Consider the following 25,530-nt stretch of genomic DNA (forward strand, 5'->3'; position numbering starts at 1 on the left):
CAGAAAAGAAATACCAAAGACTATTAATCAAAAAAAAGTAATTTACATGCTAAGAACAAAAAAGTTTTTCTAAGCCCAACCAATCCTTAATAAGAGTACACTATGCAGTTAACCTTCTTCTCAAATCCAGGCCTAAACTGCCATCTAGAGATGATTAAAAACTGATTGGAATTAGGAAAAAAGCAAGCCTTGATACAGGACACAAATCAATTCCCTCTCTTAGTGAGCAGCTCTCTGAAACTCTGCACTGATGCAGAGATGACTACCTGCTTTTCACATGAGAACATAACCTACCAGAACTATTTGAAGCTCCATATTTAAATGAGTATCTTGACTTGTGAAGACATGAAATCCTTGATCCCCTGTGCACAGTATGAAATGCAGAGAGACACTGGAGCTCTGCATTCTTTCTGCAGTCAATGGAGAAGATCCACTTTCTGGGAATAAATTAAGCTACACAAGGGAAATACTGTTGCTCCTAAAAGCAGAAAAACCCAAACCCAGCCCAGCTTTAGTCTGTACTGATTACTGATTAGACTCACCTGGCAACATGAACCACCCACAATCCTCTAAGGCTCAGCACTGCAATAATTAAACAAGGACTCAGCTGAGGCTGGTCTGTGCCCTTCTCCATCCACACTCATTAACTCCCTCACTCCCAGGCAGCCTGAACCTGCATCAAGGAAGTATCTGTTTCCAAGAAGTTGCACTTCACAGCAAAGCTACAAATAAAATTATCTCCAGAGGTGCTGCACTCAGCTCTCCCAAGGCTCCCAGGGGTGCAGTACCCCATACCTTGCTATACCTCCCCCTTTCCAATGGTTAGGAGACATGCTGACATCAGCAGCATGGCTGCTTGGCTGTGCTCTCACCTGCACTGGTCCCTTCCAATCCTGGCCGTTCTGTGATTGTGTGAGAGGCACAGAAGAAAGCACCCCACCTCCTTTCCTTCTCTGCTGCCAAGAAGAGCAGCCATACAGATAGGAGTGCTACCATCTGGGACGTGGCACAGGAGAGGCACCCCTGCTGAACAGCAGAAACAGCCCCTGGCTGCATTTTGTGAGGTGCCACTGGGTACTGCAGGGGGTGCTCCGCTGCCAGATGTTGTGCCTGCATCAGGTAGAGCCCCGGACCCCGAACAAGGACACAGCTAATGTACTTTGCCTCATATTGGTGTTCATTCCCAGAGACCAGAATACAGCAAAATAAAACACTGAATCCTGAAACACACCATGGGCCTCAGGTCTTCACAATTTGCTCTTATTAGCATACGCTGCTTGCTTGTATAGGCAAAACCAATGATAACAAGAATATAGATTCTCCCTTTATCTCACCTCCCAAGGAAGGTGAAACTGTTATTGAGGGCTGACCCCCTAAATAAAAGCCAGGCTATTTCTTTCATGAAAAATTTAAAAGTTACACTTAGTGTTACAGTAGCAACCCACAGCAGAAGCAAAACAGAGCCACAGAAGCAATGGCTTTCAGTTTTTCAGTTTCAGAGTTTTTAAAAGCAACATCAAGGACCAGATTAAAAGGGTGAGTTAAGTGAGGTCAAGGTAGTTCCGTCTCTTTAAAATGCAAACATTTCATTTTGATTTAGACATAGTTTGAAGAAGACTGATACAACTTTTACTGAGATGATTCCAGTGTGAAGGAAAAAAAAAACATTTGTTAAGAGCACGTTATAGTCGGACTTTGTATATACAGTGTAAATAAACAGAGCTTGGTAAAGCTCTAAGCCATCAAACAGATGAAGAACAAGCCTTGGAAAACATTTATGACCAGAAACCCTTCAAGAAGCACAGCTGCAAACATTTGAAGCACTCATTCCAGTGATCAGAAGTACCATCCTCCTGGATACCACCATTTCTCAGAGCCCACTGTAGGCAGAGAGAGAAGAGATACTAAGCAACCAATACAAAAACACTTAGTAGCACACAGTTTTACATCCACGTATGCTACTAAGCTTCCAAGTCTGGATCCCAGCCCTAGATCAGAACAAGATCTAAGCACACAACCTTTCCTTCACTTCCTCCAAGACAACTCAGGAGCATGATCTGGAAGCAGCCTCAGGCATGCTCCAGACAGGCCTGGCAAAGCCAGGTGTCCACAGCACCGGTTACATCATCAAGCGCCCTTGTCCTGAAGGAGCTGCAGCTCACCCAACAGCAGCCACAAGCATAGCCTGAGGTTTTGGGGACTGGACAGCTCAAAACATAATGGCAATACACAACTGGAGGCCACACATTTGGGAACTGAACAAAGTGGACCTTCCTCAGAGCAAGCTGGTCTTCTGCAGCAGAAAGACCGCTTTCTGAAAAAGAAATTAAATCTTATCCAGCGCATTTATTTAACGTGGAGTCCGGAAAATTTTCAAAATGAAAGAGAATAAACATGATGATCTTTCAAAATTGAAAACGGATTGCCTTTTCTGATGATCTTTCCAAAGTGTCTGGGCATCTGAGACAGGAAGAACTTCATAGCCCAGTTCAGAAAAATCTCACCCAGATCCAACTCCCAAACCCTCACTTTGCACCCATCCACAGAAAACATGCACACACACATACAGCACCCTGAGGCAACAAAGATGAGTCTTCTCTCTTTCTTAATCCATGAGGATAGAGCAGGTGAACTCTGCATCTGAGCAGATTCTCTCTATATTAAATACACTTTAAGCATGACCTTGCTAGGTTCACTTTCTCACTCATTTGCACTATGAGCCTTTCTTACACTTCTGCAGGAAGTTCACATTTCAGCATTCCTGTAACAATCAGCTCTCCCTCCTACTATCATTTGTTAATTTGCCTCATGATGTTAGCAAAAGTTACAATTCCTCCAGCCTATTCTATTTACTTTTTTTTTTTTTAAAAAAAACTATCCAGTTTACACTGAGTACACATTCTATATTAATGCTCCCAACAAAATATATTACATACTTCAGAAGATGTTTACTATTAAAACAAGGTGGTCCCATTAAATCATTTTTTGGAGATATCAGATCCTGTGTACAATGAGCAATTTCTTTCTTGACTTCCCAACATGTAAATAAGTTCTTTGTAATCATTATGAACAAGCAAAGGAGCCTAATTTGTAGGAAGCAATATTAACTAATACAAATTTAGTAGCAAGTAACTAAGTAAGAGACAAAGGCTTCCAACAGGGTAAGAAAGCATTTGAGAGATAGGATTTCCAGCTTTTATCTTCCAGTCAATGATTGGTTATAACTTGTCCAAGGTCACATTTAACCTACAGTTTAGTTTCCGTAAATGAAACAAATAATGTTAAACCCACATTCTGTGCTTCATTTGCCTTACAGCCATGTTAGAAAGCTAATTAACATTTGTACAATGTTGTGGTGGCACAACAAGTTCTAACAAAGCACAGTGTCTCCAGCTCTGGTGGTATCTTGTAATTGCTCTTGCACAGATCATAATTTCAGATAACGATGACTGTAAGACAATCTGTCATAAACATTTCCACGTGCTTATAACCTTCCAAGGTGTTTATTGCTGTGGTTGAGCCTTTGCCACCTTTGTCTTTACCCAAAGGTGGATGTGCCAAACATTGCCAAAAGATTTTTGAAGGTTTGAAGTAATTTTCCCAGCACAAAGCAGCTCTGAATACTTTTAAGGCTGAAGTCTATGATTTCAAATCCGAATTATGCAGTTCTTCACAAGAAAAGTCACACCAAGACTGAAAAAAAGTTAAGATAAAACTTGACAATGTAAAACTGAAATGTTAAGCACAGCGTGGAAAAAAGCCTGTATGCCTGTGACTGGATATGAGAGCCACTCTCCTGCAGGTAGCAAACAGGAACACAGAAGTTCACCTCCCGAGGACAGACTGAAGTACTTGAAAGACAACATGAACATGGTCAACATAACTGCCAATTCAGCTTCCAGCTAAAGTTTACAGAGGACTTTGAGAAGTACACTCTTCTCTTCCCTCCATAGGGTGCCCTATGATCTGCACAGAACATTTCAAATTTGCTCCCTTAAGAAAACATACCGCAGTTATCACTGTACCTGGCCAAGTTGCTGCTGATCATGGACAGGAGTCAGCCAAGGGAGGAACAGCCCCAACCCCAGGTGTAACAAACAGACCATGAGCACCACTACCACCACAGGAAGGAGGGAAAGGCTAACAAAGCCTGCAGGACTATGCCTCTCCACTTACACCCCTGCTTCTGCAGGTTACAGGCAGGCTTATTGCCACAGGTGCAGCATAGCAGAAACACATGGTGCTTGCTGCAGCCTGGGGTTACACCTGAGCTCATAACTCTTGTGATCAGAGCTGGCTCTCAGCACTCTGCTTCTGGAAGCATGATGCAGACAAATGGAAGTTGGCTCTGGAAACAGGCAGTATGGGCCTGGGGTTTATTAGCTCAGGCTTTGCACCGTGCAAAAGAATATAAGCTGGCCCTAGAGGCCAAATAGCTTATTAAAGTGATACTGAGCCTGAGGTAATAAATGCTGACAGGTCCGAACTGACTCTGCATGACTCAGCTCAGGTGTGTCTGCATCTGTGGTACAACTAGAAGAGTCCACTCCAAAACTGACAGTTCTCTATCCAACCTCAAAAATCACTTATCCCTATAGGAAACAAAGGAGTTAACAGTTGTTCTCTAATAGGGTTTCTGTTCTTCTGAAAGAACCACTGGGAGGCTCAAGAAAAGGAGGTATCTGGCTTTACAACTCTGAGACTCATCTTCCACAGCTCAACCAAGTTAGTGCTATCTCATCGTTTTCTTAAGTTACAAAATCATACAGTTTTAAAACATTCAGTGCTTCACTCAGCTTGCCAGAAAGGTACAAGGAAAATCCAAGCCAAGTGTGATGCTGCTGCTGGGAGGCATCAGAGCAGGCAGCAAGAATATTTTGTGCAAAGGAGAGCCCAATATTACAGACAATATGAGAAAGATCCCCCCAAACCCTGTCATCCTTTCTTTTAACTCTCTCTGCTAATCCATTCCTCCAATAACTGTGTGAATAGACCAAGTAATTCACAGATTTAAATGAGATTCTTCAGGGCTATCCCGTAACAACCCAAATGGCCTGGCTTAGTCTGTACTGAAGGACCAAAGAATGGAAATGAGTTTAAAAAGAAGACAAAAAAGAATAGCTGAATGATGATAGGGGGGGTTGAAAAGATGGAATGTAACCAAGAAAAGGCACAGGAAACTACTTTGTTTATTAGCAAAGCTTGAAAGTTAACTGCACTGAAGTTACCTGCAAAGAAAAGTTACTGGAAGACAGAAAGAGTGAATCCAAGCCACAAAAAGGAACATTTTTTGCTCAACACAATGAAGGCTGAAGTGCTTGAGAGAGCAGCACCGAAATTCTGAAAAGTCAGAAACTAAACTGCCATCTTGTGAAGTTACACTTTCCCCACTTTGGTTTGCCATCGAACCAAGGTACATATTTTGTAGGCTCTGTGCTCAGCCCCAAAGCCGCGCTGTGAGAAATGTAGGCTGCAGGAAACCATTCCGCTACTTTCACTTGCAGCAAGCAAGAGAGCCGAGACAGCTCACCTAACCCCATCAGCACGCACTGCAAACGTTCGTTTAGATGACTGCCTTAAATGCACGTCTGAGTTGGTCAGGGAATGAAGCAGCTCCGTCCTTAGGAACCGCCATAAGGACACCGCCAGCAGCAGCTCCGGCAGCTCGCAGTCACCTGTCCTCTCCGCGCATTACAGATGCAGCTGCTCCCTACTGTGAGAAATCCCACCCAGGGACAAACGTCCTCCCGCACGGGGGACTCCCGCGTCCCCCTCGCATCCCCCTCGCATCCCGACGACCGTTCCCTGCAGCTCCCCGTGGGGCAGAGGCGCGCATTGCGGAGCCGAGGCAGCGCTCCCACAGCCGCGCACCTCGCGGACACCCGCAGAGGCTTCCCGACCGGGGCTGCTATTCCCTCCTCCGTAACCTCACGGCGGCGCAGCTTCGTGCCGGCCACGTGCCGCCCGCCTCCCTCAGGAGGGATTCTCCCCGTTCACCCGCAATACTCACGTTTGATGCACCTCTGCGAGCCCGTGGCTTTGCTCCAGCCGTGGCAGCACTGCCCTCCGCAGACGTTGACCCTGCGGGAAGAGCAGAGAGGGGCGACGGTCCGGAGGGGCCCCCATCGGCCGCCGGCCCCCGCACGGCCGGGACGGGAGACAAAAGGGCGGGAAGAGCAGAAAGCCGCGAAGAGCCGGGACGGCCGGGGGATGAACGCGGGGCCGCCCCTCGCCCGCTCGACGCCTCGTGTGCCCGAGGGGAGCGGGCGGGTAACGGCGCGAGGCGCCGAGAGCGGAGCGCGGCACGGCACGGCAAGCGGGGCACCTTACCCCGGTAGCGGCGGCAGCGGGTGCTTCTGGCGGGGCGGCGCGCCGCTGCTGTTGCCGTGAGGTCCCGGCGGAGGCTTGGGCCGCGGGCCGAAGCGGGCCGGCTTGGCGAAGGAGGAGGCGGCGGAGTTGGAGTGGCTCTGCCCGACGGGGCCCAGGCGGAGCTGCACTCCCGCGCCTCCCGCTTTGCTCATCCGCCGCGTGCGCTCCGCGGTGCCGTAGCGCGCGTTGAGCTGCACGTTAAAGGTGCGCTGCTGCTGCCCCGCGAGGAGGGCCGGGCGCTGCTGCCGGCCGCCGGCCGATCCCGCCTGGCTGGGGTGCAGCACGTAGGTGATCCTTCGCAGCCTGCCCTTCTCGGCGGCGGCGAGCGCCGGGGAGAGCAGCGCCCAAGCGCACAGGAGGAAGCCCCATCCGATCCGAGCCATCTCTGCGGCCGGAGCCCCCGCCAGCTTCGAGACCCCCGGCGCCCGGGGGGGAGGCGCGCGCGGCGGGGCGCGGGGCCGTCCTCCTCCCGCCGCCCCCAGCCCGCAACGGGGCCGGGAAAGGAGAGCGCCCCGAGCCGGCCCCTCCCGCCCCGAGCCGCCCGCGGAGTTCAGCGTCCCGCGGAGCGGGAGCACATCGCTGGGGAACAGCGGCGGTGCGAGCGGCGGGCCGGTCAGGGAGGAGCGGGGGGCGGTAGCGACGCGGAGCAGATGCGAGCGGTGCCGGGCTCCGCGCGGTCTGTGAGCCGGCCCGGGCTGAAAAACGCCTTTAAGAGTCGTGCGGCGGGCGAGCGAGCGGGGGGAGGGAGGGGACGGCGAACGGGAGGAGGGAAGGGGCGCCGCGGCCCCGGTGCCGGCCCCGCGTTGGCCCCACCGTGACGTCAGGGGGCGCGGGGCCGGCGCCAGGTAGCGGCGCGGGGGGCGCCGCCGGTGCGGGTGCCACGCGGATGGCGTAAGGGACGCGCGCAGGGCAGCGCACCTGGTGCGTTCGTGCGCGGGGCGGCGAGCGGCGGCAGCGCAGCCCCGGGGTAAGGGCCCGTCGGGGTCGGGCAGTGGTGTCGGGGAGCCGAGGCTGGGAGCCCCGAGGTGCTCCGTCGCTGCGCAGGTGGGAGCGCAAGGAAAGCACCGAGGCTTGCAAGAGGTCGGGCGCGCTCCTCTGCCCGCGCGGTCGGAGCCGGGGGCTGGAGACCACTCGGCAGAGCCTCGCGGCATCAGGGGCGCCGTTCTCTTTTGTTCGTTGTCGTTGTTGTTGTGTGTTTCCTAAAGAACAAAACACAAATCCGGAGCGTGCCCCAGGAATTAACGTGTAAGCAGAACCGCCTACGTTTATCGACAGTGTATCTTAACTGATGCTACCTTGTAGCGCTGTAAATAAAGTTTGCAGAATGCCGTGAAGAGTCCATCTTTGAAAATACTCAGAATCTGATGCGTTTGAGTTCTTCCCTCCCCCCCACTCCCCCCCCCCCCAAAAACCTCTCGGAGAATCAAACAGCTTGTGAATGCAGCAGCTTGGAATCTAGGTCTTCTTCCGCAGGTCCTCCTCTGCTCCTTTCCAGAGCTTTAAGGACACTGACCCTGCCTCCAAACACATGAGATTTTCCTCTTAAACGCCATTGGCAGAGCCGGCACGGGGAGCAGGAGGGTTTCGCATTGACAGGATTCCAGGCAAAAGCCAGAGTTAAGAGCACAGCGGTCCCTTCCTCCTTAGTTCCCATCTATTTAAAACTGCTCTAAAATAGATGTTTTAAATAGATGAGAGATGGGAGCTCTCTGTAGCCACCGCGTAAGGGAGCCACATCGACAACAAAGGCTCCCGCCTCAGTGCCCTGAGTTTGAAGAGAAAATGGCACCGGAGGCTCAAAAAATCCCCACGGGGCTACAGTAGAGCCTGAACTCCAGAGGTTTGGAAGGAAGCTGATATAAAGCTTAAAAGATCCACCTTGAAAACAATTCAGAAATTAACTGCTGAGACCGCTGCCTCCTCCCTTGGCGAACGTGTACATCTGCAGTGTTTTCTTTAACACCCTGATCAGCTGAACTGCTCACACTTCCAAAGGATAATTACTGTCAATCCTAAGCACGCTAAATATTTTTACAGTGTTTGGGGAACAAAAAAATACCTTGAAACCAGAGAAGTGGTGAGAAGACTGAGTGAGCAGCGTGACACTGATGTGGCACTCGGGATTGTTGCTCTGCACAAGGCCGCTGTCCTTCAGAAGTTTTCCGGCATGAGATCACAACTACTTGTGTGGCTGGGGTTGTTGTACAGAGGGCAAAAGCTGCATCATTCCACAGCAGGAGCCAGTTGCTTTTAAGAAATGTGGGTTTTAAGTCACGTCACACAGAGTGCAAAGGCGGTGTATCACTGGCTACTGTACAACAAATGGTGAGGGATCGCAAGAGAAATAGATCCACAAAGGTGGATGCCTTGCAGAAAATGATCTAGGTTCAGAAACATTACTGAAAAAATTCTAACTATTAGCTGAGATTAACTGGTTAAGATCAAGCCTTCCTCACAAATTCACACAGCAGATCTCTTTGTCTTCTCCCTTTTTTTTTCCCCCTCTTACACGGAAATCCACACATTTCTTGTCTGTTTGTCTGGTTTTGGTCACTTTTTTTAAACTTTGTTTCCTTCCCAGCTCTGGAAAGTTTAGGAGTTAGGGACCTGGTTTGGCTGCATTAACACACTGAGTTGACCACAGAAGTTCTAAGAGCTAAAAAGAGAACCTTGGTGCTGCTGCAGTCAAAAGCTCGGCTCAATTTTTTTTTTAGCATATAGAAGTCCCTGCTTCTATAGACCAAGACACATCTAACCAGCACCAAGTGGCTGTGTGCTGCCCTTTCAGAAACAAGCCAAGAATTTACTACAGCTCCTTGAGCAAACAGTATCTGCAAGAGAGAAAACTCCTCTGGCTGCCTCCTACCTCCAAAAGAAAAGGCATCAACTGGGCGTGCTATTAGATGCAGGAGTTAGCATCCTGCACCACCTGCCAGCTACACCACTTCTGTTCCTCTCCCCTTCTGATTTGCGTCTGAAGGGTGAACACAGAGAAACATAGAGTCCTCAGTCTGCACAGCTTGCACCAGAGAGGCTGTGCTTTGGGTGCTCTGTGATTAGGGTTTGGCTGAGGTGGGCTGAGCTGATCAGAATACCATGAGACTTGCTGTCTGACAAGATGGCAGGATTGTTTCAAGGGTTAAAGACTTAATGAACCAGGGAGAGACTTAATGAACAAGTGTGAGGGTGACAGTATCTGCAGTAAGAAACAAAATAATACTACTCAAACCAAAATAAGAAAGCTAAGCCTCCATATACTCTTCTGTTTCATTCTCATTACTTTGGGGCCAGCTCCATGACGTGTGTGCAGAAGGCCTTCTGAACAAAGCTGGCAGTGATCAGACCTTCAAATTCTTTCTCAGCAAACAAAGGGGACAGGACTGTGGCCTTGTGTCTCACAAACTGTGGGTATGGGACCCTGGTTTGCCAGGCCCTTAGCAAGAGGCTGCAGGGTATATGCATGCTATGTTGAGGGTGAAGTGACCTAAGCGTGGCTGATCACAGACTTACATTTAGGCACTGGAATGGGCTGTCCAGGGAGGTGGTGGAGTCACCGACCCTGGAGGTGTTCAAGGAATGTTTGGACATTGTGTTGAGGGACATGGTTTAGTGAGAACTATTGGTGATTGGTGGATGGTTGGACTGGGTGATTCTGTGGGTCTTTTCCAGTCTTGGTGATTCTATGATTCTATGATACGCAGCAGTGCCACAGAGTATTCCTGCAACCTGATGTCCAGGTTAGCCAGGCAGCAGCTGAACCATCAGCAGTTCTCAGTGTGTTGCACTGAAAGGCCAGCTAGAGGTCCTGGTGCTTGTCTACACCCACTGGTCAGGACGCCTGCAAGAAAAGTGGAGTTGGGAGCTCATGATACATGTGAGGGTTTCACTTGTACGCTCTGATCAGCCCTAGTTATGGCTACAGAAGAGCACTTTTACAGCAGCGAGGGCCCACAAGCTTCAATAACATTACTCCAAACTTTTGGGAAAAAGCAGACTCTACAATTTCTTGTAAACTAAAAAATCAGCTGGCAATCGGTTTCTAGTGTATTCAAGTGTCTGCAAAGAAGTCCCTGTATTTTGTAGGTTAAATTGTACCTTTAGCCACAGCTTCCTAGATGTATATGTTACTCTAATCAAGAAGGTATTTCTTTTGAATGAAAGTGAACAGTTTAACTTTACTGTCATCAGAGTAGGGAAAAGAATTAACTGACCTTTATTACGTCACTAAAGCGCACATGACTCTAAATACATAGATTAAGTAGATTTGCAAAGCAAGACCACACTGATGGTAACACAACTTCTATGAAGTATTTTTTGTACAGAACTGTACCTTCCAGCCTTAAGGCAGAAACTGTGTTTACTCCATGGTCAGCAGTTCCTGAGTGCTACCACCATATAATTATTAATGTTTCACAAAAAGTCCAGCTTTCTTGGTCTTCATGTAGGCATTTATATTCACTTCCAAGGAACTCAGATGGTCAGACTTGGCGTGGACTAATGTCTGAGGCCTTGGAAAGAAGTGGCTTGACTTTGCTGAAGCCATTCGCTGCTGGTGGCCCTCTTCCATGCCTCGTGAATCTGTAATAATAAATCTTTTTGTGCCTCAGGGCAACTTACATTATGTTATCTTGGGTAAACACTCTTATGCTTCCCCCTCCATCAACATGCTACCATAAATGCACCTTTGTAGCACCTTCCCCATCTCCTCCTCAGAAAGAAGTCTTCCTCTCCCCACTGTGATCATGGTTCTGGTGCACTGGATGCAGTACAAACATGCCAAGAGATGAATGATACCAGCTTTCCCAATTGGGAATCACAAGTACCTGAAGCAGACTAGTTTTCAGAGATGAACAAGCTTTTATGATGAGATTTACAGCTTGCTCTGTACATGAATTCACATCTTGGAACAACATGGGTTCTGTGTGGTATTCGGTGTCTGAAGTGGTCAGATTAACACACAGGTAGTGCAGTCTGGATGGGAAAATGAGACAGACTAATGATAGTCAAGGTACTGATCATCTTTTCCCTTGGACTACTTCCACAAGAGGCTGCTACAAGGACTATTTTTTTTTTTCTTTTTTTTTTTTTGGGGGGGGGGGGGTAAGGGTGGGAGAGGCATTAAGTCACAATGAAATTTGGATTCATTTTGGCAAAAAATCTAATGCCAGTCTCTCACTGTTGACCACTGCCATACCCAGCAAAATGCTAGAAGCAAGTAGGATTTGGCTTATTTTCAACTTGCTGACATAACTGTCATACTAAAATTAGTTGCACAGATTTGCATAGTCTTGAATTCCATTTTCCTGAACTAGCAGAAATCTCTACTGGGATATTTGGCAGTTTCACAGTTACCCTCGCATAAAATAACTGATTCAGAAATACAAGATTTTTTTTCAAGATATGAAAATCTCCTTACTATGCTGTTACAATTATTTTCCCCCTCAGGGAAATAAATATATCTTGTCTACAAAACAATTAAAATATCCATTGAACTTTTAAAATGTACTATTCCTCACAAATTGCTCGTTTCTTTGAGCAATGCCCTGTACACTGAAAATAAATAAACTACAGAGGAAATTAGGTGGAAAGGAGCATAAAACTGAAAAAATACATTTAACTATTTCACTTTACCTTCAGCAGAAGACATGTTTAAACTAACACATTCTTCACAAAAGCAAAGTAAATATTACAACTAATATTTGAAAACTCTCGCAGCATGGCTATGTCATATGCCAAGAACACTAACCTCTACAAAAATAAACTTGAACAGTGGATCCTGGTTTTTCACTGTCGCACTATATGCTGCTCAGACGTATGAAAACTAAAGGAAAAAGCTTCATATTGGCAAAATAGAGCTCCTCCTGACTTGAATTAGCTTTGAAACGTCTTAAAGTTCTCATAATTATACATAATTGAGGCAGACAAGCCCATCAGCTTTAGGAGAAGGGATGAGAAGTACATGGAAGCAGTCTGAGATGAAGGAAAGAGGAGCCATCGTTGATGGGAAAAGCACCCATGACTGCAGCAGCTACTTAATGATGTCAAAGGTAACATTTTCACATCCTTGCCTGTGCCTAGCTTCCAGCAGGCCCCAACAGCTTGGGATGACCCTAGATGGGCAGCTTGGGGCCCTGCTCTCCAGATCACAGAGAGAAAAGAAGTCCTGCTCAGACTGCTGTGCTAAAAAGTAGAATCTGACTCAACAATCAGAGTAAACAATTGTTCAAAGACCATCTGGGCACACAGAACAGCAGATTCTGGTTCTTTGGACTAAAAAAAGGGCAGAATACTACTTTTAATGATACACTTGGAGCAGCTTCCAGCCACACCAGTGCCAGAGGTTGGGAGTATGTGTATAGGTTCCTCTGTCTGCTGCTTTTTGAAAGCTTGTGGTGGAAGGTGGTGAAATGAAAATTACAAACTTTTTTTTTTTTAAAAAAAAAGGAGGTAGGGAGAAAAATGCTAGTCTTTCATTTCCATCACTTTTTCTCCAATAGCAAAAGGTGTCTGCAGAGGTGTTTAATGTCAGTCTGTAGTGTGTCTGTCTGAGGTCTGCATCAGGATGCTTGGGCACTGACCCTGCTCTGAGGAGGAGTTAGCCAGAGGACCTCTGAGGAGTCTCAGTTACCCTCTGAGCATATGCCAAGTTGTGGCACTGTGCCTAACAACCTCAGGCAAAAACAGACAAAGCTTGTGCCCATTTTGGGTGGGATAGAAACCTGTTTCAGGAAAGTATGCCTGCAGGGTAATGGTATGCAAGGTCCCCTGCTGCAGGCTGCAGTGGGGAACTTGTGAACTAGAGGAGACCAGAAGAGCTAGGTTATTCCAGAAAGGATGAATCAGATCCCAGTGAAAAATTAAACACCTGGGCTTAAACACAGTGCTGAGCACAGTCTGAACTGATCTTGCCACAAGACTGGTTGTAATGCAAGCATACTGTAGAGAGGCAAGCTCAACTAGTACAAAGCTTTGTGTGTATCAGAGAAGATCGAACGTGACCTGGTAACTAAGGGGCTTAGCCAGGAAGGGCCTGGTAGGGGTTTAAAAACCCAAACAATTAAAACATAGTTTACAACAGGACAAATGAAGGTGATGTGAATGATTACTTTGAGCTCCTGTAGAGCTGCTGAACTGTAGCTGTCCCAGATAGCCTGCAAGACTCTGGGCTAAACAAAGGCACAAGGAGGTCAGAGGAAGCCAGTGACTGAAGTTGTCCTTATCATACAAACACTGTGTTAGATTCCTAATGGAAGGATTTTCTTCTTGAGGCAAGCTAAGCATACACAGCAGTAGCTCAGATGCTGCTGCATTCCCTGTGCAAAGGGGCAGCAGCAAGAAGTCCTGGGCCAGAGTGACATGGGGACAATGACAGAGGGACCTGCCCAGCAGTTTTCAGCAAGAAAGAGTGTGTTCCTAAACTGTATGCACAGCCCACAAATTGGTGGAGCAGCAGCACAAAAAAGTGATCCAAGGGCTTCAATCTCAATGAGCTGCAAGCAGTGGAAAGATTTCTTACTGATTTCACTTATCTTTGGATTGAAGAATGTAGACAAAGACTATGGAATGTAGAGTAATTCATGTGAAAGCTTTAACCTGCTTCAGAGTCTGTCGTGTCATGACATCCTTTTTCCATTCCTGTTGGTGATAGGCAGTTTTGCAGCTTTTTGTTGGGCTCAGAGCACAGAGGTTGAACAAAGGATGAATATGAAAATGATGAGATTTGTATTCACCCCGGATTTAAAATAAAGTTTTATAATTTCCAGGTTGTAATTTGCTGTGATTCCCTAAAGCAGTAGCAGATGAATCTAAACAGTGCATGGCCTGTGGTCTGTCCGCAGCATGCCCACATCGTCCTGCTCTCAGACATTCCCGTGACGGCCAGCCAGTGAGTCACTCAACCACAGCTCCTCATTGCCAGCAAAGGGAGCTCACCTGACAGGCAGTCGTACTCCTCCCCTCATTCATGCACTCACTCACTTCTGCCAGGGGGGTTCCTCACCCCAGCACAGGCGGTGTCTCCACAGAGTTGTGCTGAAGGTCTCTTCAGAAGCCTCTCCTGTGATGTCTGGGGGCTGATTCACTAGAAAACAGATTTACAGGGCAGTGAAACATCACACGCAGCAGTTAGGAACAGCATGCACAGAGTCTCAGCTACATACATCTGCATTCCAATCTGGAAATAACTTGATGATGTGCCTCAGTGGTAAAAGGTCTGAGAAATTTTTGTTTGAATCACATGTAGCTGACTGCAAAGAGAAAAGCCATTCTCTTTACAGATTACAGTCAGCTGGGAAAGTAAGCATTCAGAGCAAATGCTCTTGAGTGATGTAGCCCGTTTTTCTCATTGTAGTTTTGTTGAGTTTTACTCAGCAGCACACAGTGAAAACCCTCTAGATTCAAGATCCATGCATAGATGAATTTGGTACCTTTGCCTAAAAGATAGCAAATAGCTTTTGTATTCAAACTTACAGTTTTTGGGTTGGAAAAAAAAAAAGTGTTTCTATTCTTTTCTTTCAAAACAAGCATAGAACTTTCAAGGAGCACAGTTTCCACCTATCAGAGCACACACAATCTTGAACTGAAAATATGCAATCTGAAGAAACAAAGAACAACAATATTTGTACAAAAGCTTCTTGTCTATTTCTGTTCTAAGCACATCGATGGCTATTGCTGTCCTAAAATCAAGTAATTCCTATACTCCTTCTACGCTGACTTACCTGTAGTGTCCCTCATTTTCCATGAGGCCATACCTATGGCTGACAGTGATCTGTATTCTCCAAAATGGCAAGTTTGATGATTCCCAGAGAGGTAACTTGCAAGAGTTTTTCAAGCAGAGGTGATTTCACAGCAACTGCAATTGTGAAAATGAGAAATTATGACTGCCAACTACTGAAACTGCGAGAAACTCCCTCCAGTAGAGAGAACATGAACAAGGACCATATGTAAGTCCTTAGCATTGATCAGCAAAAACAACGATGAGTTGGTTTTTTTGAGTGTTCACCAGTTTTGCTTAAGTACTATGTCACATTCTCAGGATCTATAAGAATCTTCTGTGATTCTTTACAGTACAGTTCATCAAATACTGATATTTTCTGTTTCATCATTTAAAGCAGCTTTTGCAAGCCATAACTGTACAGCTGTTCTTCAGTCAGTTCATCATCTTCGTTATCACATATCTTTCACAGTCTAGAATAGATCTCTACTAAATAACTTAGTCCTGCTCAAAGATAGGGCTGACACGTTGAATTCCTTCTACTTGTTGTTCTATTATTTTCAAATTGAATGTTGATAAAGGTTTTTTTCTTAAAGAATTCAAGTATTGTTTTTAGTGCAGAAAGGATCTAGGTGATTTGACAAGACAATCAGCCTGAACAAAGTTGTTTTATAAAGCTACACAAAGATTTAGTAACTTTAGACAAAAGATTCACAACAACAGTTTAAGTATTTCCTCATATTTGGAGGTAGGGTTTATAAAAAAAAAATGAAGCTCCATATTCATAACTCATTTATTAGAAGTGTTTGTTTGGAATCTGCATCCAAATCTCATGTTCTCTCTCTCTCTGTGACTCCAAGGCAAGCAGTACATGAGGTTTACTTTCTGCTCTGTTCAGGAGAAATTGAGGAGTTCTGCTTAATTTTAGACTGCTGTAAGAGCTCTGATCAGCAGCTTTGGTAAGTATGCCTTTTTCCTTTCTATTAGAACATGTTTGTATGGATTAGCTGAGGCTGAATTTGCATATAAAGTACCCCTCTTTAGCAAGTAATTTTCTGGAATTTAGCTCTTTCCAACTGTTTCTACAGTAAAAATTTTGAAGTGCACTTAAGTGTTGTTTACAGATAGATGGCTTATGATTCATATTGGGAATAAAACTCAAAAAAGTGTTTTGTCTGAATTCTCTAAGTTTTGCATGGAAAAGAATAGTGCTGCAAGAGCTGTAACAGATTCTCTGCTCCTCAAAGGAGGGATCTTTTTTTTTTTAAATTGTTTGGTAAGTCTGCTGTAAACAGATGTGTAATGGTTTGTCTTAGGTACTGAAAAGAAGTCACTGTGACTACCTAGTTAAATACTATATATATGCTGAGCACTCCATTAGCAAGTTTTCACTAGTTTTAAAAGAAAGATGATTTAAGGCATCTTTTTCTTCTCTTGCTGTGTACTACTCTTCATTACATGTCAGCCCTTATCCTGTAACATGAAAGCTTATCTTCTCAGCAAAGGAGGCTTTGAGTTCTCTCTCACTGGTAAAGTAGTTTAGCACTATGCCAAACTGGAAACTTTCACCCTTCCCCTGGGGTAAATAAAATCTCTATAGCAAGAGTTCAAGTCAAGCAAGTTCTTTGCTAGTTACTCTTTCCATGAGTCACACACTTCTCCTGAATCTGCCCAGCTCCTTGTTTCAGCAAAGCAAGATCAACATAACCCTAATTGTATTTTATAGCTGAAAAGGATACTAATTTCTAATACTAACAAGAACAAAAGCCCTCTTCAGTTACAAACCAAACTTTTTGCATCTTTGCCTTCTGCAGTTTCTTTCTTCACTTTCCCATAAAGCTTAGCTTTCCTCTCGCTGTTTTCCTAGGTCTGGCTGTCTAATCAAAACAAGGTGTTTACCTTTTAAGTTTCTCACATAGATTATTTCTCAGCAGCTACCAGTCTAACAAATATTTTTCACTGGAGGGAGATGCTCTTCTTTTCTTAAGCTATCTGGTCACACATGCATTAGGGAATTACACTGGTCACATGATCATCCTCCACAGTGCTCCAGTGCATAAGGCTTAGACTGAAATCAGCAGTGGTGTGGGGGTGTACATGGAGCTCGGTTTCAAGGGCCAGCACTGCCTGTTACAGCCCTCTTCTAATTTGTAATAATATTCTTACCTTGGGGAAAACTAATGCTCTCTGAGTATACTGCTGATCCCGCAATCAATTAATCATGCACAGTGTCTTAACTATTCTATACAGCCATTGTTTCCATATTCCAAGAAGAATAATAAACATTATAGGAAAACATATTTTTATTTTTATAATTAAAAGAAAATCGGAAATAGTATCTCAGAGGGTAATCTGTTTTGTCCATAATGGGAAATAGAGTACAGTGAACAGCATCTTCCAGGGCTATGTATTACGGCACATGGGAAACCTTTTTTGAAAAGGAAGAAAACAAGATGTTTGAAAGTACAATGAACACTTAAACTGAGCGTGTGGGTGAGAAGCTGTGAGCTAGTTTTCGTCACTGATGGTGCTGATTCCACATAATATAAATCCATTTGAAATACTGTGCAGAGCAAGCAGAGTGGTCCCAATGGTGAGGTTTGATTTTTATCAGGTATGATGTGCACCAAGGTCTGTGTATTGTCAAAGAGGATCTTGTCATAGACAATAATCCCACTGAAGCTCTTGGAATGTTTTCACAGTTCCATTTTCCAGGATATCCTCAGAAATAAAGCTGGTGATGTCTAGGCATTGTGGAGGATGAGTTATATTCTCCTGTCTCTCAGTAGTAGGTTAAGTCACTAGGTGTTGAACACAAGCCTGTTGAAATGCAGTTACAGTAATATTTTGGCTGCCTAAATCTGTAATGTAAAGATGTTTGGAGTCACAGGTTTATGAGTGCACTATTGTAATGCAAGCTATAGCGCAATGTACTTTCAACTGCAGGCAATTAATTATTATTTGTTTATCCTTATTTGTTTTACTAGGCCTCTTTATTCCTACCTACAGTTTTTTACAACATGCAAGAATAAGCATTATTAGCATTTATATCTAACAAATGCCAATATACTCAGAAAAAGAGCCAAGCACCATAAGAGGTTTTGCTTTGTTTCAAATGTACAATGGTGTAGAAAATAAGCATATGTTTTCGGTTCCTTTTTATCACTTTAGAGTGTTGTCTGGCTTTTCCAAACAGTATATATAAATACTATTATATAACCCCAAGATAGGAAAGCACTTGTTTAAACATGTGCATGCCTACAGTATCATAATTTGCAGAGACTCAGAGTTGGCACCATGTTCTGACATGGAAATTTAGGGTTGCACCACATGTACTAAACAATTGCTCTAATGTTTGAAATACAATGGCCATACTGTTTTGTTTCCAAGTTCCTTTAGGAAAAATCAGTACAGATTTTTTGGTACAAAATTACCACTCTAGGTACAATAGAAAAGTATTCAGTGTATTATTTCTGAATACAGACATTACTTACAACACTGTAAAAATAAAAATAATTTTTAAAACCCTTTCAAATTAAAGCTTAGGCACAACATTTCTAGTGCTACTTGGGACTCTGAGATTCAGTAGGAACATAGCGGTAGCCTGTGGATGCAGAAGCCACAGGTGGAAAGCTGAAACACAAACAAACAAGGCCTCTCTAGAAAAAAAATAAATCTCCAAGTTAAATATGCCAGTTTCATTGTTACGAACTACCGAGTTGACCAGGCACCTTGTTCTACGACAGCCAGAGGAAAACAGGTTTTGGTACCGTATTGAAAGGTAACAGTGGAAAGAGGGAGGAAAACAGCCTGGTAAAAGATAGCTCCCGGAACTGGATGCAGTTGCACCATGGATGGCTGTATAACTCTGCACATCCTGCTGCTCTGTCAGCCCTCAGGAGTTCTCACAAAACCTCAAAGACTTTCCCAGCTTAGTCTTGCAGATTTTGACACCTCTCAACCCCTCACAGCATTGTAGGGACCACAAACCAGCCATGTCTGCATATGAGCTGAAATAAGGCAGAAAGGTTTTGATGATGCATTTATACTAATCTTGTATCTTGATAGGAAGTCATCTCTCGGCTTTCCTGGTGACCAGAACTGTCATCTAGACTCAGGAAAACCTACATGTATGGAAAAATTGCACTGACCAGAGTTCCACGTACTACAAAAGAACACAGCAGTCTGTCAGGAAATTTCTCTGCTAGGCTATAAGAAAGCAGCTCAGCTGTTCAATTTTTTTTTTCCTTTTTTTTTTCTGACAAACTTGAAAAACGTGAGCCAAAGATCAATCTTTGTAGCTGTAGAGAAACTCTATGGTCCCTGTTGGATGTGGCTCTGCTAGAGAGAAACTACTGATAGAGTTACAGGAATGCTACAGCAATTACTTGTGCCCTGCACTTTAGTAGTTCTCAGCAATAACTCCACAGCTAACTGGGTTTAAACTGACACTGCTATGGCACCCTATCTGCCCCAGGTTCATTTTTAATGCTGTCTAGTTCTATTAAGCAGCTAATAATACTCACACCTATGCAACACTTTTTCTTTATAGACTACAACAGACTGACACAGCTGTACCCCTGTTTCACACAGGGGAAAAGTCAGGGAAAGTGAAGCCGACGCTGGACTTTCTAACGCATGCTGCAGTTTGGGTGGCAAGAGGCTGACGGATATTACTTGTTTTTTTCCTCTGGTGTGCTGGAAAAGGGTTTAATTAGCCACAGCAGACTTCAAGTGTGCAGGCACTTACAGAGCTGCAGGGCTCCCACACATCCTGCAGGTGCAGCCTCGTGCTTTGGGCGCTAGGGGCTCAGCAGGTGCCAGGCTGCACCCTCCCACCATGGCTCCACTCAGCCCCAGCACATCACTGCAACCTCCACAGGTTGGTGTCAAGTCACAAAGATAAGGAGAAATAAAAAGGAAGGGGTTGCACAGCCTTGGAAAAATTGTGGGTGGCCCAGGGGGAGGCAGAGAGGGAGGCTGTGTAAGGAACAGGGTACGCAGTGCTGAAACTTGCAGGATGGTGAGCGGAAATGCATTCAGGGAAAAAAGAGAAGGGGGACACTCTTCTACCCAATATACTCAAGTTTCAATCCAAAAAATGTCATTTGAATCAGGGAGCTGGAATACAAATGAGGTGCAGTGTGCACCTGCACCAGGCAAAATGTCAATTAAAATTGTGCAGGCAGATTTACACCTGGAATTCCCTATTCTGAGTGCCTGAATTGTATGCCTGAATTGTGCAATCCTAAAGCTTTTCAGCACTGACATCTGTCTGCATTCCTGCCCTATGCTGGAAACAGAGTTATAGGTTGGTTCTCCTGATTATTATGCCCACGTAGGTGAAAGCTTAACACAAGAGGAGGCTGAGTTCCTACCACTGCATATGAACAACGACCATAAGGCAAGATTCCAGGGCTAGATGGGTCAACAGTTTTTTTACAAGCAACCCCACATCATCTAATTGTCATCATACACAGATCAACTTTCACGTTCACAGAACGGAGAGTTTTGGCCCTATTACTTCCTTGTAAGGCCACCACTGAATTTCAGTGCTCTGAATCCAAGACACCATCCTCTTCTAAATTCCAGTCTTAATTTATCCACAGCCAGTTTATATCTGCTCCCTGCTTTTGGTGTGAGAATTTTCTTTCTGAAGTTCAGGGCATTTCCAGAGTGGGTAACAGGTATGCGAACTTAAGGACCAGTCTATTGGTACGTCATCCATGGGTTAGTAGTAACTGCTACGTTGATACAGTATTCTGTACTTGAAAAACCCAGTTCTGGATGTAAAAGAAAGACTACGCATCTGCCACATTTTCTACAGCTTGCAATTCTAACTAAAAATGTATTAATTTCCTTTACGGAGGTGTAGACAGTATTCTTGCCTTCAACTACTGATTTTAATTAACGTTACAATCAGCTTTAATGTTTAAGAATTATTTTAAGCAGACTAAAAGATTTATCAGTTAAATAACTAAGCTTTAGCCTTAACAAAACGTTTACATAACGGGAATTAAGGTTTAAATAACCTATTAGTTTAGAGAAATCACACTTCATTCCTAAGAAGACACTAAATATGCAAGAAATTAGTTTGATAGGGAAACTTATCACCTTAAAACAAGAAATACTGGAAAGTAAATAGTTACTTGATGATTAATCTTATCAAGGCTTGTGCTGAACAAGAAATACATGTTAGGCCCTTCGGTTGAGTGCAATATAGTTTTTATGTGGTTTAAGTTTCAAAGCATTTGTATATTTACTAGTTAGATTGACAGGTCAAAAAAATCAACAACGAACAAAAGTATACCCTAAGAATAGGCTATCATGCTATCATTCTTACATAGCATATGCATCCAAATCCTCCGAAAAACATAATCTGACTCTCTAAAACAGTTACAAGAAATCCACCAGCAGCTGCCTAGGTTCTGATTTGTTTACAAAATTAGATCATTAATTTAGGTGCAACTAAGAAGGTAAATTTGGCCCTCCCAGTTTAAATCTCAATCTTCAAGTAATGTTCCTGTTCCCTATTTTGTTACGATACCCTATTTACCAAGAAATTCTGAGTTGCTGGAAAGCTGTGCTGTCAAACAGTTGGCACAGCCAGTCAACTGCAGGACTTTCTTTTTAAAATTAATATTGCTGTTTGAGGCCACAGTGTGTGTGTGGCTCCAACTCAGCTGTTCAGGATAAGGGAGTGGACAAAGGCATGTCCTGCCCTCTCAGACCTTGCTATACTGCTTCTGCTTTGGGAAGTGACAGAAGGGCACAGGCTGGGGGATGCTCCTGGGAGCTGATGGACAGAGAGACTTCCGTTTCCTCAAAGCTTCTGACCTCTTATCGACGTGAGCCCAGGCCAGGCCAGGAACACGGGGTGCGGTGAGGAAGCTGTGGGCCACAGCTCAGCTTCACTGCCCACGTGCCTGCTGTATGAGGGGTTGCTCCCAGCAGAAGTAGGCCCCTCTGTGGGCTCCTCTCCTCTCCAGGTCTTTTCCTGGAGACTAAAAACTCAGTTGTAACCATTGTAGGCAGAGAAAAAATTCCTGCCTAGCAGCTAGGAAGGGGAAACAAGAAAAAAAAATACAGGCACCCCCCACCCCCTTTGAATCTTCAGTGACATCTGAGTGAGTGTACATAAAGAAGAGCGCTGTTATAACTCTGTCAGCATGGGAAAGCAGGCAGAAGGCAGGGAGCATGCACACGGGAGGTACATACAAACTCCTAAAAATAAGAGCCTATAAATGCACTCCAGAGTGAAAAGTAAGTGAAATGTTTTCAGAAAATTCTAAAGGGAAGAGTGGAAGAAAAGCAGAGCAGCCCTCTGGGAACTCTGCTTTCTTAAATCATAAAAATCTCTGTTTTCCCTGTCTGGAAAAGTTGTGCACAATGCTCAGAACAATATGTTTTTATTTTCAGCCTTTTAGACCAAATAGCCATGAAAAAAAAGCTCAGTGTAAACTGCTATGAGTGGGCAAAAAGTCCCGCCTTTTAGTTTTGTGACACGTTTTTAAAAGCTGGAGTTTGAGACACAAAAGTAAAATCACTAAGCAAAATTAACAAATAAACAGAATATTTCAGAAATGCATCTATTTAACTAAAACATGCTTTCCTAATTGCTGTAGGTTTTTTGTGCCGTATGTATAAACATTTCATGTCCATTTATGAAATTCACAGAAATTCAGAATCTAAGAATGGTTCAAAAATGGAGATGACAAATGTGTTATTAATAAACCATACATATATATTTCACTGAATGAAACGGCTTGAAAACAAGCCAGACTTCCAAAATGGAAAGCAAGATACATTTTTTGCTCCTTCTTTTTTTCTTTCTTTTTTTTTCTTTTTCCTGAAGGCATCCGACTGTGCAGGAATGCTTTGTGGAGAATTTAAAGACGGACAAATAATCAAAAACTTGGTAGAGGACAGAGCAGCAGACTGTATTAATTAAACCACAATTATTTTTGTGGCACTACTTGCTTTTGCACGGCCATGCAGTATATTCACACATATTGTGTCTAATCCTACTATCGTGAGATAGACAAAACTCTAGACAGCAGGAATTTGGCTTGGCTAAGTCAAGCACAGTGACTTATTTCAGATGCTGATAGCTGCTTCTTAAAAAGAAGCATTGTTAGCTTTTCCGGTATGTTCTATAGCCGTACTGAATGAGACTCAGATTACGTGGGTGTGCTCAAGGGAAACCTTTAGACAACACCCAAATATTGCAGACATTTACAAAGCCATTAACAAAGCTTTGCCTGGATGTGTTGCTGTATCTCCAGCTGAACTGGGTCAGAGACTGAAGCCCCTCGGAACCCTCTCAGCTGCTCCCTGTTGCTTTTTCCTTTTTCCCCTTCCAGAGATTACCCTCCTCTGAGATCTGCCTCTGTTACTGCATGCGTAGGTTGACATTGTGAAATTATGCAGTTGCTGTGACTGCTTCATCATTAATATCCCTCAACAGGTACTCACCTTATTAAGATCCTGATTTTATCTCTATTACTTCAACTAGGGATCAGCCTTTTAATTCTTCATTGGTGGTAAATGGAGTGGAGTGAGCTTGATCAGAGGGCTTGCTGAAGCTGGCACCCACCACAGTGGCTAAGGCTGGTGTAGGAAACCAAAGTTTATAGAAGCAGAAAATACGCAGAGGCACCCTTTTCCATGAGGACTGGCAAGCCCCTCCTGATCAGCCCTCTTGAGAAGTGGAAATTTCTGCTCCAGCTCACTGAGCTAGCCCTTATTCTCAAACTCTGCTGCACCCTAAATGCAGACTTCCTTAGATGCCAATCAAAGGCAACCTTTTATTCCTCAGTTTGACACAGCACGGGATGGATGTTAAGGAACAGATACGGATAGGATTTCACCACATTTGTTTATATTTATATTACGTGTGTGGCAGGGTTCCCTAGAAATCTAACAAATTGTAAGTGGGGGAAGAGGTGATAAGAGGTCGGGGAGCTTTGGCAGGCTGCTGCTGTAAGCCAGTGTTTGCTGTGCATATGTCATGTGTAGATCCTGTGCAAAGGTCAGAGCAAGGTAAATATTACAATTCCTAAAAGGTCTTTGCACAATTAACATTTGAAAAATAATATGTATTATATAAACTGCTATGTTTTAAAGAGGCCAGGAAGAGGAGAAGGTAGCCTGCAGCCAGGAATGTGCTAATTAATGTGTACAATAGAAATATTAACCAAGTGACCTTAGGGGTGGGAAGGAAGGCAAGAGGAAGGGGAAAAACATGACACAATACCCTTAGCATTATGTTAGAATCCAGCACCATGAGAAACAGGACAGATAGACAGGAAAACAGCAGTTCTGCCATCTTGGCTACAAAAAGCTGTCCTTACTAAGAGAATAGCTCTGCACCTAAAAGCTGTGTATAACAGGATGACTCACTCTAAGCCCCAGACAGTGCACCCTGAGGCTGGGGTGAACAGAACAACCGAGCCTTCAGCCTCATGAGCCCTTGGAGACCCTAGAGAAGATATTCATCATACCTGTGACATGCATATGCAGTGAATATTGTTTAATAGTGAGTTTTGTTTTCCTGTCTTCTCATTGTAGATCAATGGCTTAAAGTGAACTTGTCTTTTTAACCTCAGTCTACAGGAAAATCTGACTGAGTAATCTCACATATTAAAGCATTCTGTTATTTGCAAGCATGGCAATGTTCAAAATTTTTCCTATAACCATTGTCCCTATCTTTGTTTTCCAGGATACTGTAATGGTACTACAATGAGCCTCAACTTTGCCTCTCCTGAGCAGCCTGTGTGGCTATCTCTAAGTGTGAGCTGAGGAAGCACCTGCCAACATGCTGCTTTGGTCAAGAAAATCCTCCAGCAGACTGGGTGAGTCAAGTACAGAGCCTGCCAAGTACTGTGCGCTACAAGGGAGTTTCTAATGAAGCAATGAAGCCTATGCATTGCTTCCATTTTCTTGCTGCTATGGAGGAGCGTCCTTAAGTTGTGGCCCCATCTCCTGGCTTGTTCCATTTAGATCTACCAACTCATTTTCCTTTTCTGCTCTTAGCTGATCTTGCAGATGAACTGCTCCGGGCTCTTCCTGCCAAAAAACTCAGTTTGTCTCTGCCTCCTTTTCCCCAGCAACACCCTTCCATGTCTGTGAAATTCCTCATCCGGTTGTTTCTGTCCCTTCTTCATGACCTGACATCTTTATCAGCCTCTCATGTTTGGGCTGCTGGGGCATACAACGCTGCGGCTTAGGATTGGACTGACCTGGCAAGAGCAAGGAGAGGTGCCAGCAGTGTCATGAGGAAGAATGATGTAGAATTTTAGCCAACTTTCGACACGTGAAAATATTGCCTTAGAGTAATTCAGAGCTCTCATAGCAGTTTGGATATATATACAACCCTCACACCTGCCCATAACTTGCTTGCATACTGTATTTTCCTAACCATTTTTTTCCTTATGCTTAGAATAGCA

At 44.4% G+C, this 25,530-nt stretch overlaps 1 protein-coding gene across 1 annotated transcript in view; it reads right to left on the minus strand.

Moving 5' to 3' along the window:
* The window catches only part of LTBP1 (latent transforming growth factor beta binding protein 1), a gene marked incomplete at both ends in the record, with an annotated part of 180,805 nt that extends 174,053 nt beyond the window's left edge, over nt 1-6,752 (minus strand). The window contains 2 exons of the mRNA XM_079550558.1: nt 6,011-6,081; nt 6,331-6,752. Coding sequence (XP_079406684.1) covers nt 6,011-6,081; nt 6,331-6,752 — 493 coding nt within the window. The remainder of the gene's footprint in view (nt 1-6,010; nt 6,082-6,330) is intronic.
* Between the last annotated feature and the right edge of the window lie 18,778 nt (nt 6,753-25,530).

The sequence above is a fragment of the Tetrao urogallus genome, assembly GCF_951394365.1.
Source record: "Tetrao urogallus genome assembly, chromosome: 2".
Classification (NCBI taxonomy): domain Eukaryota; kingdom Metazoa; phylum Chordata; class Aves; order Galliformes; family Phasianidae; genus Tetrao; species Tetrao urogallus.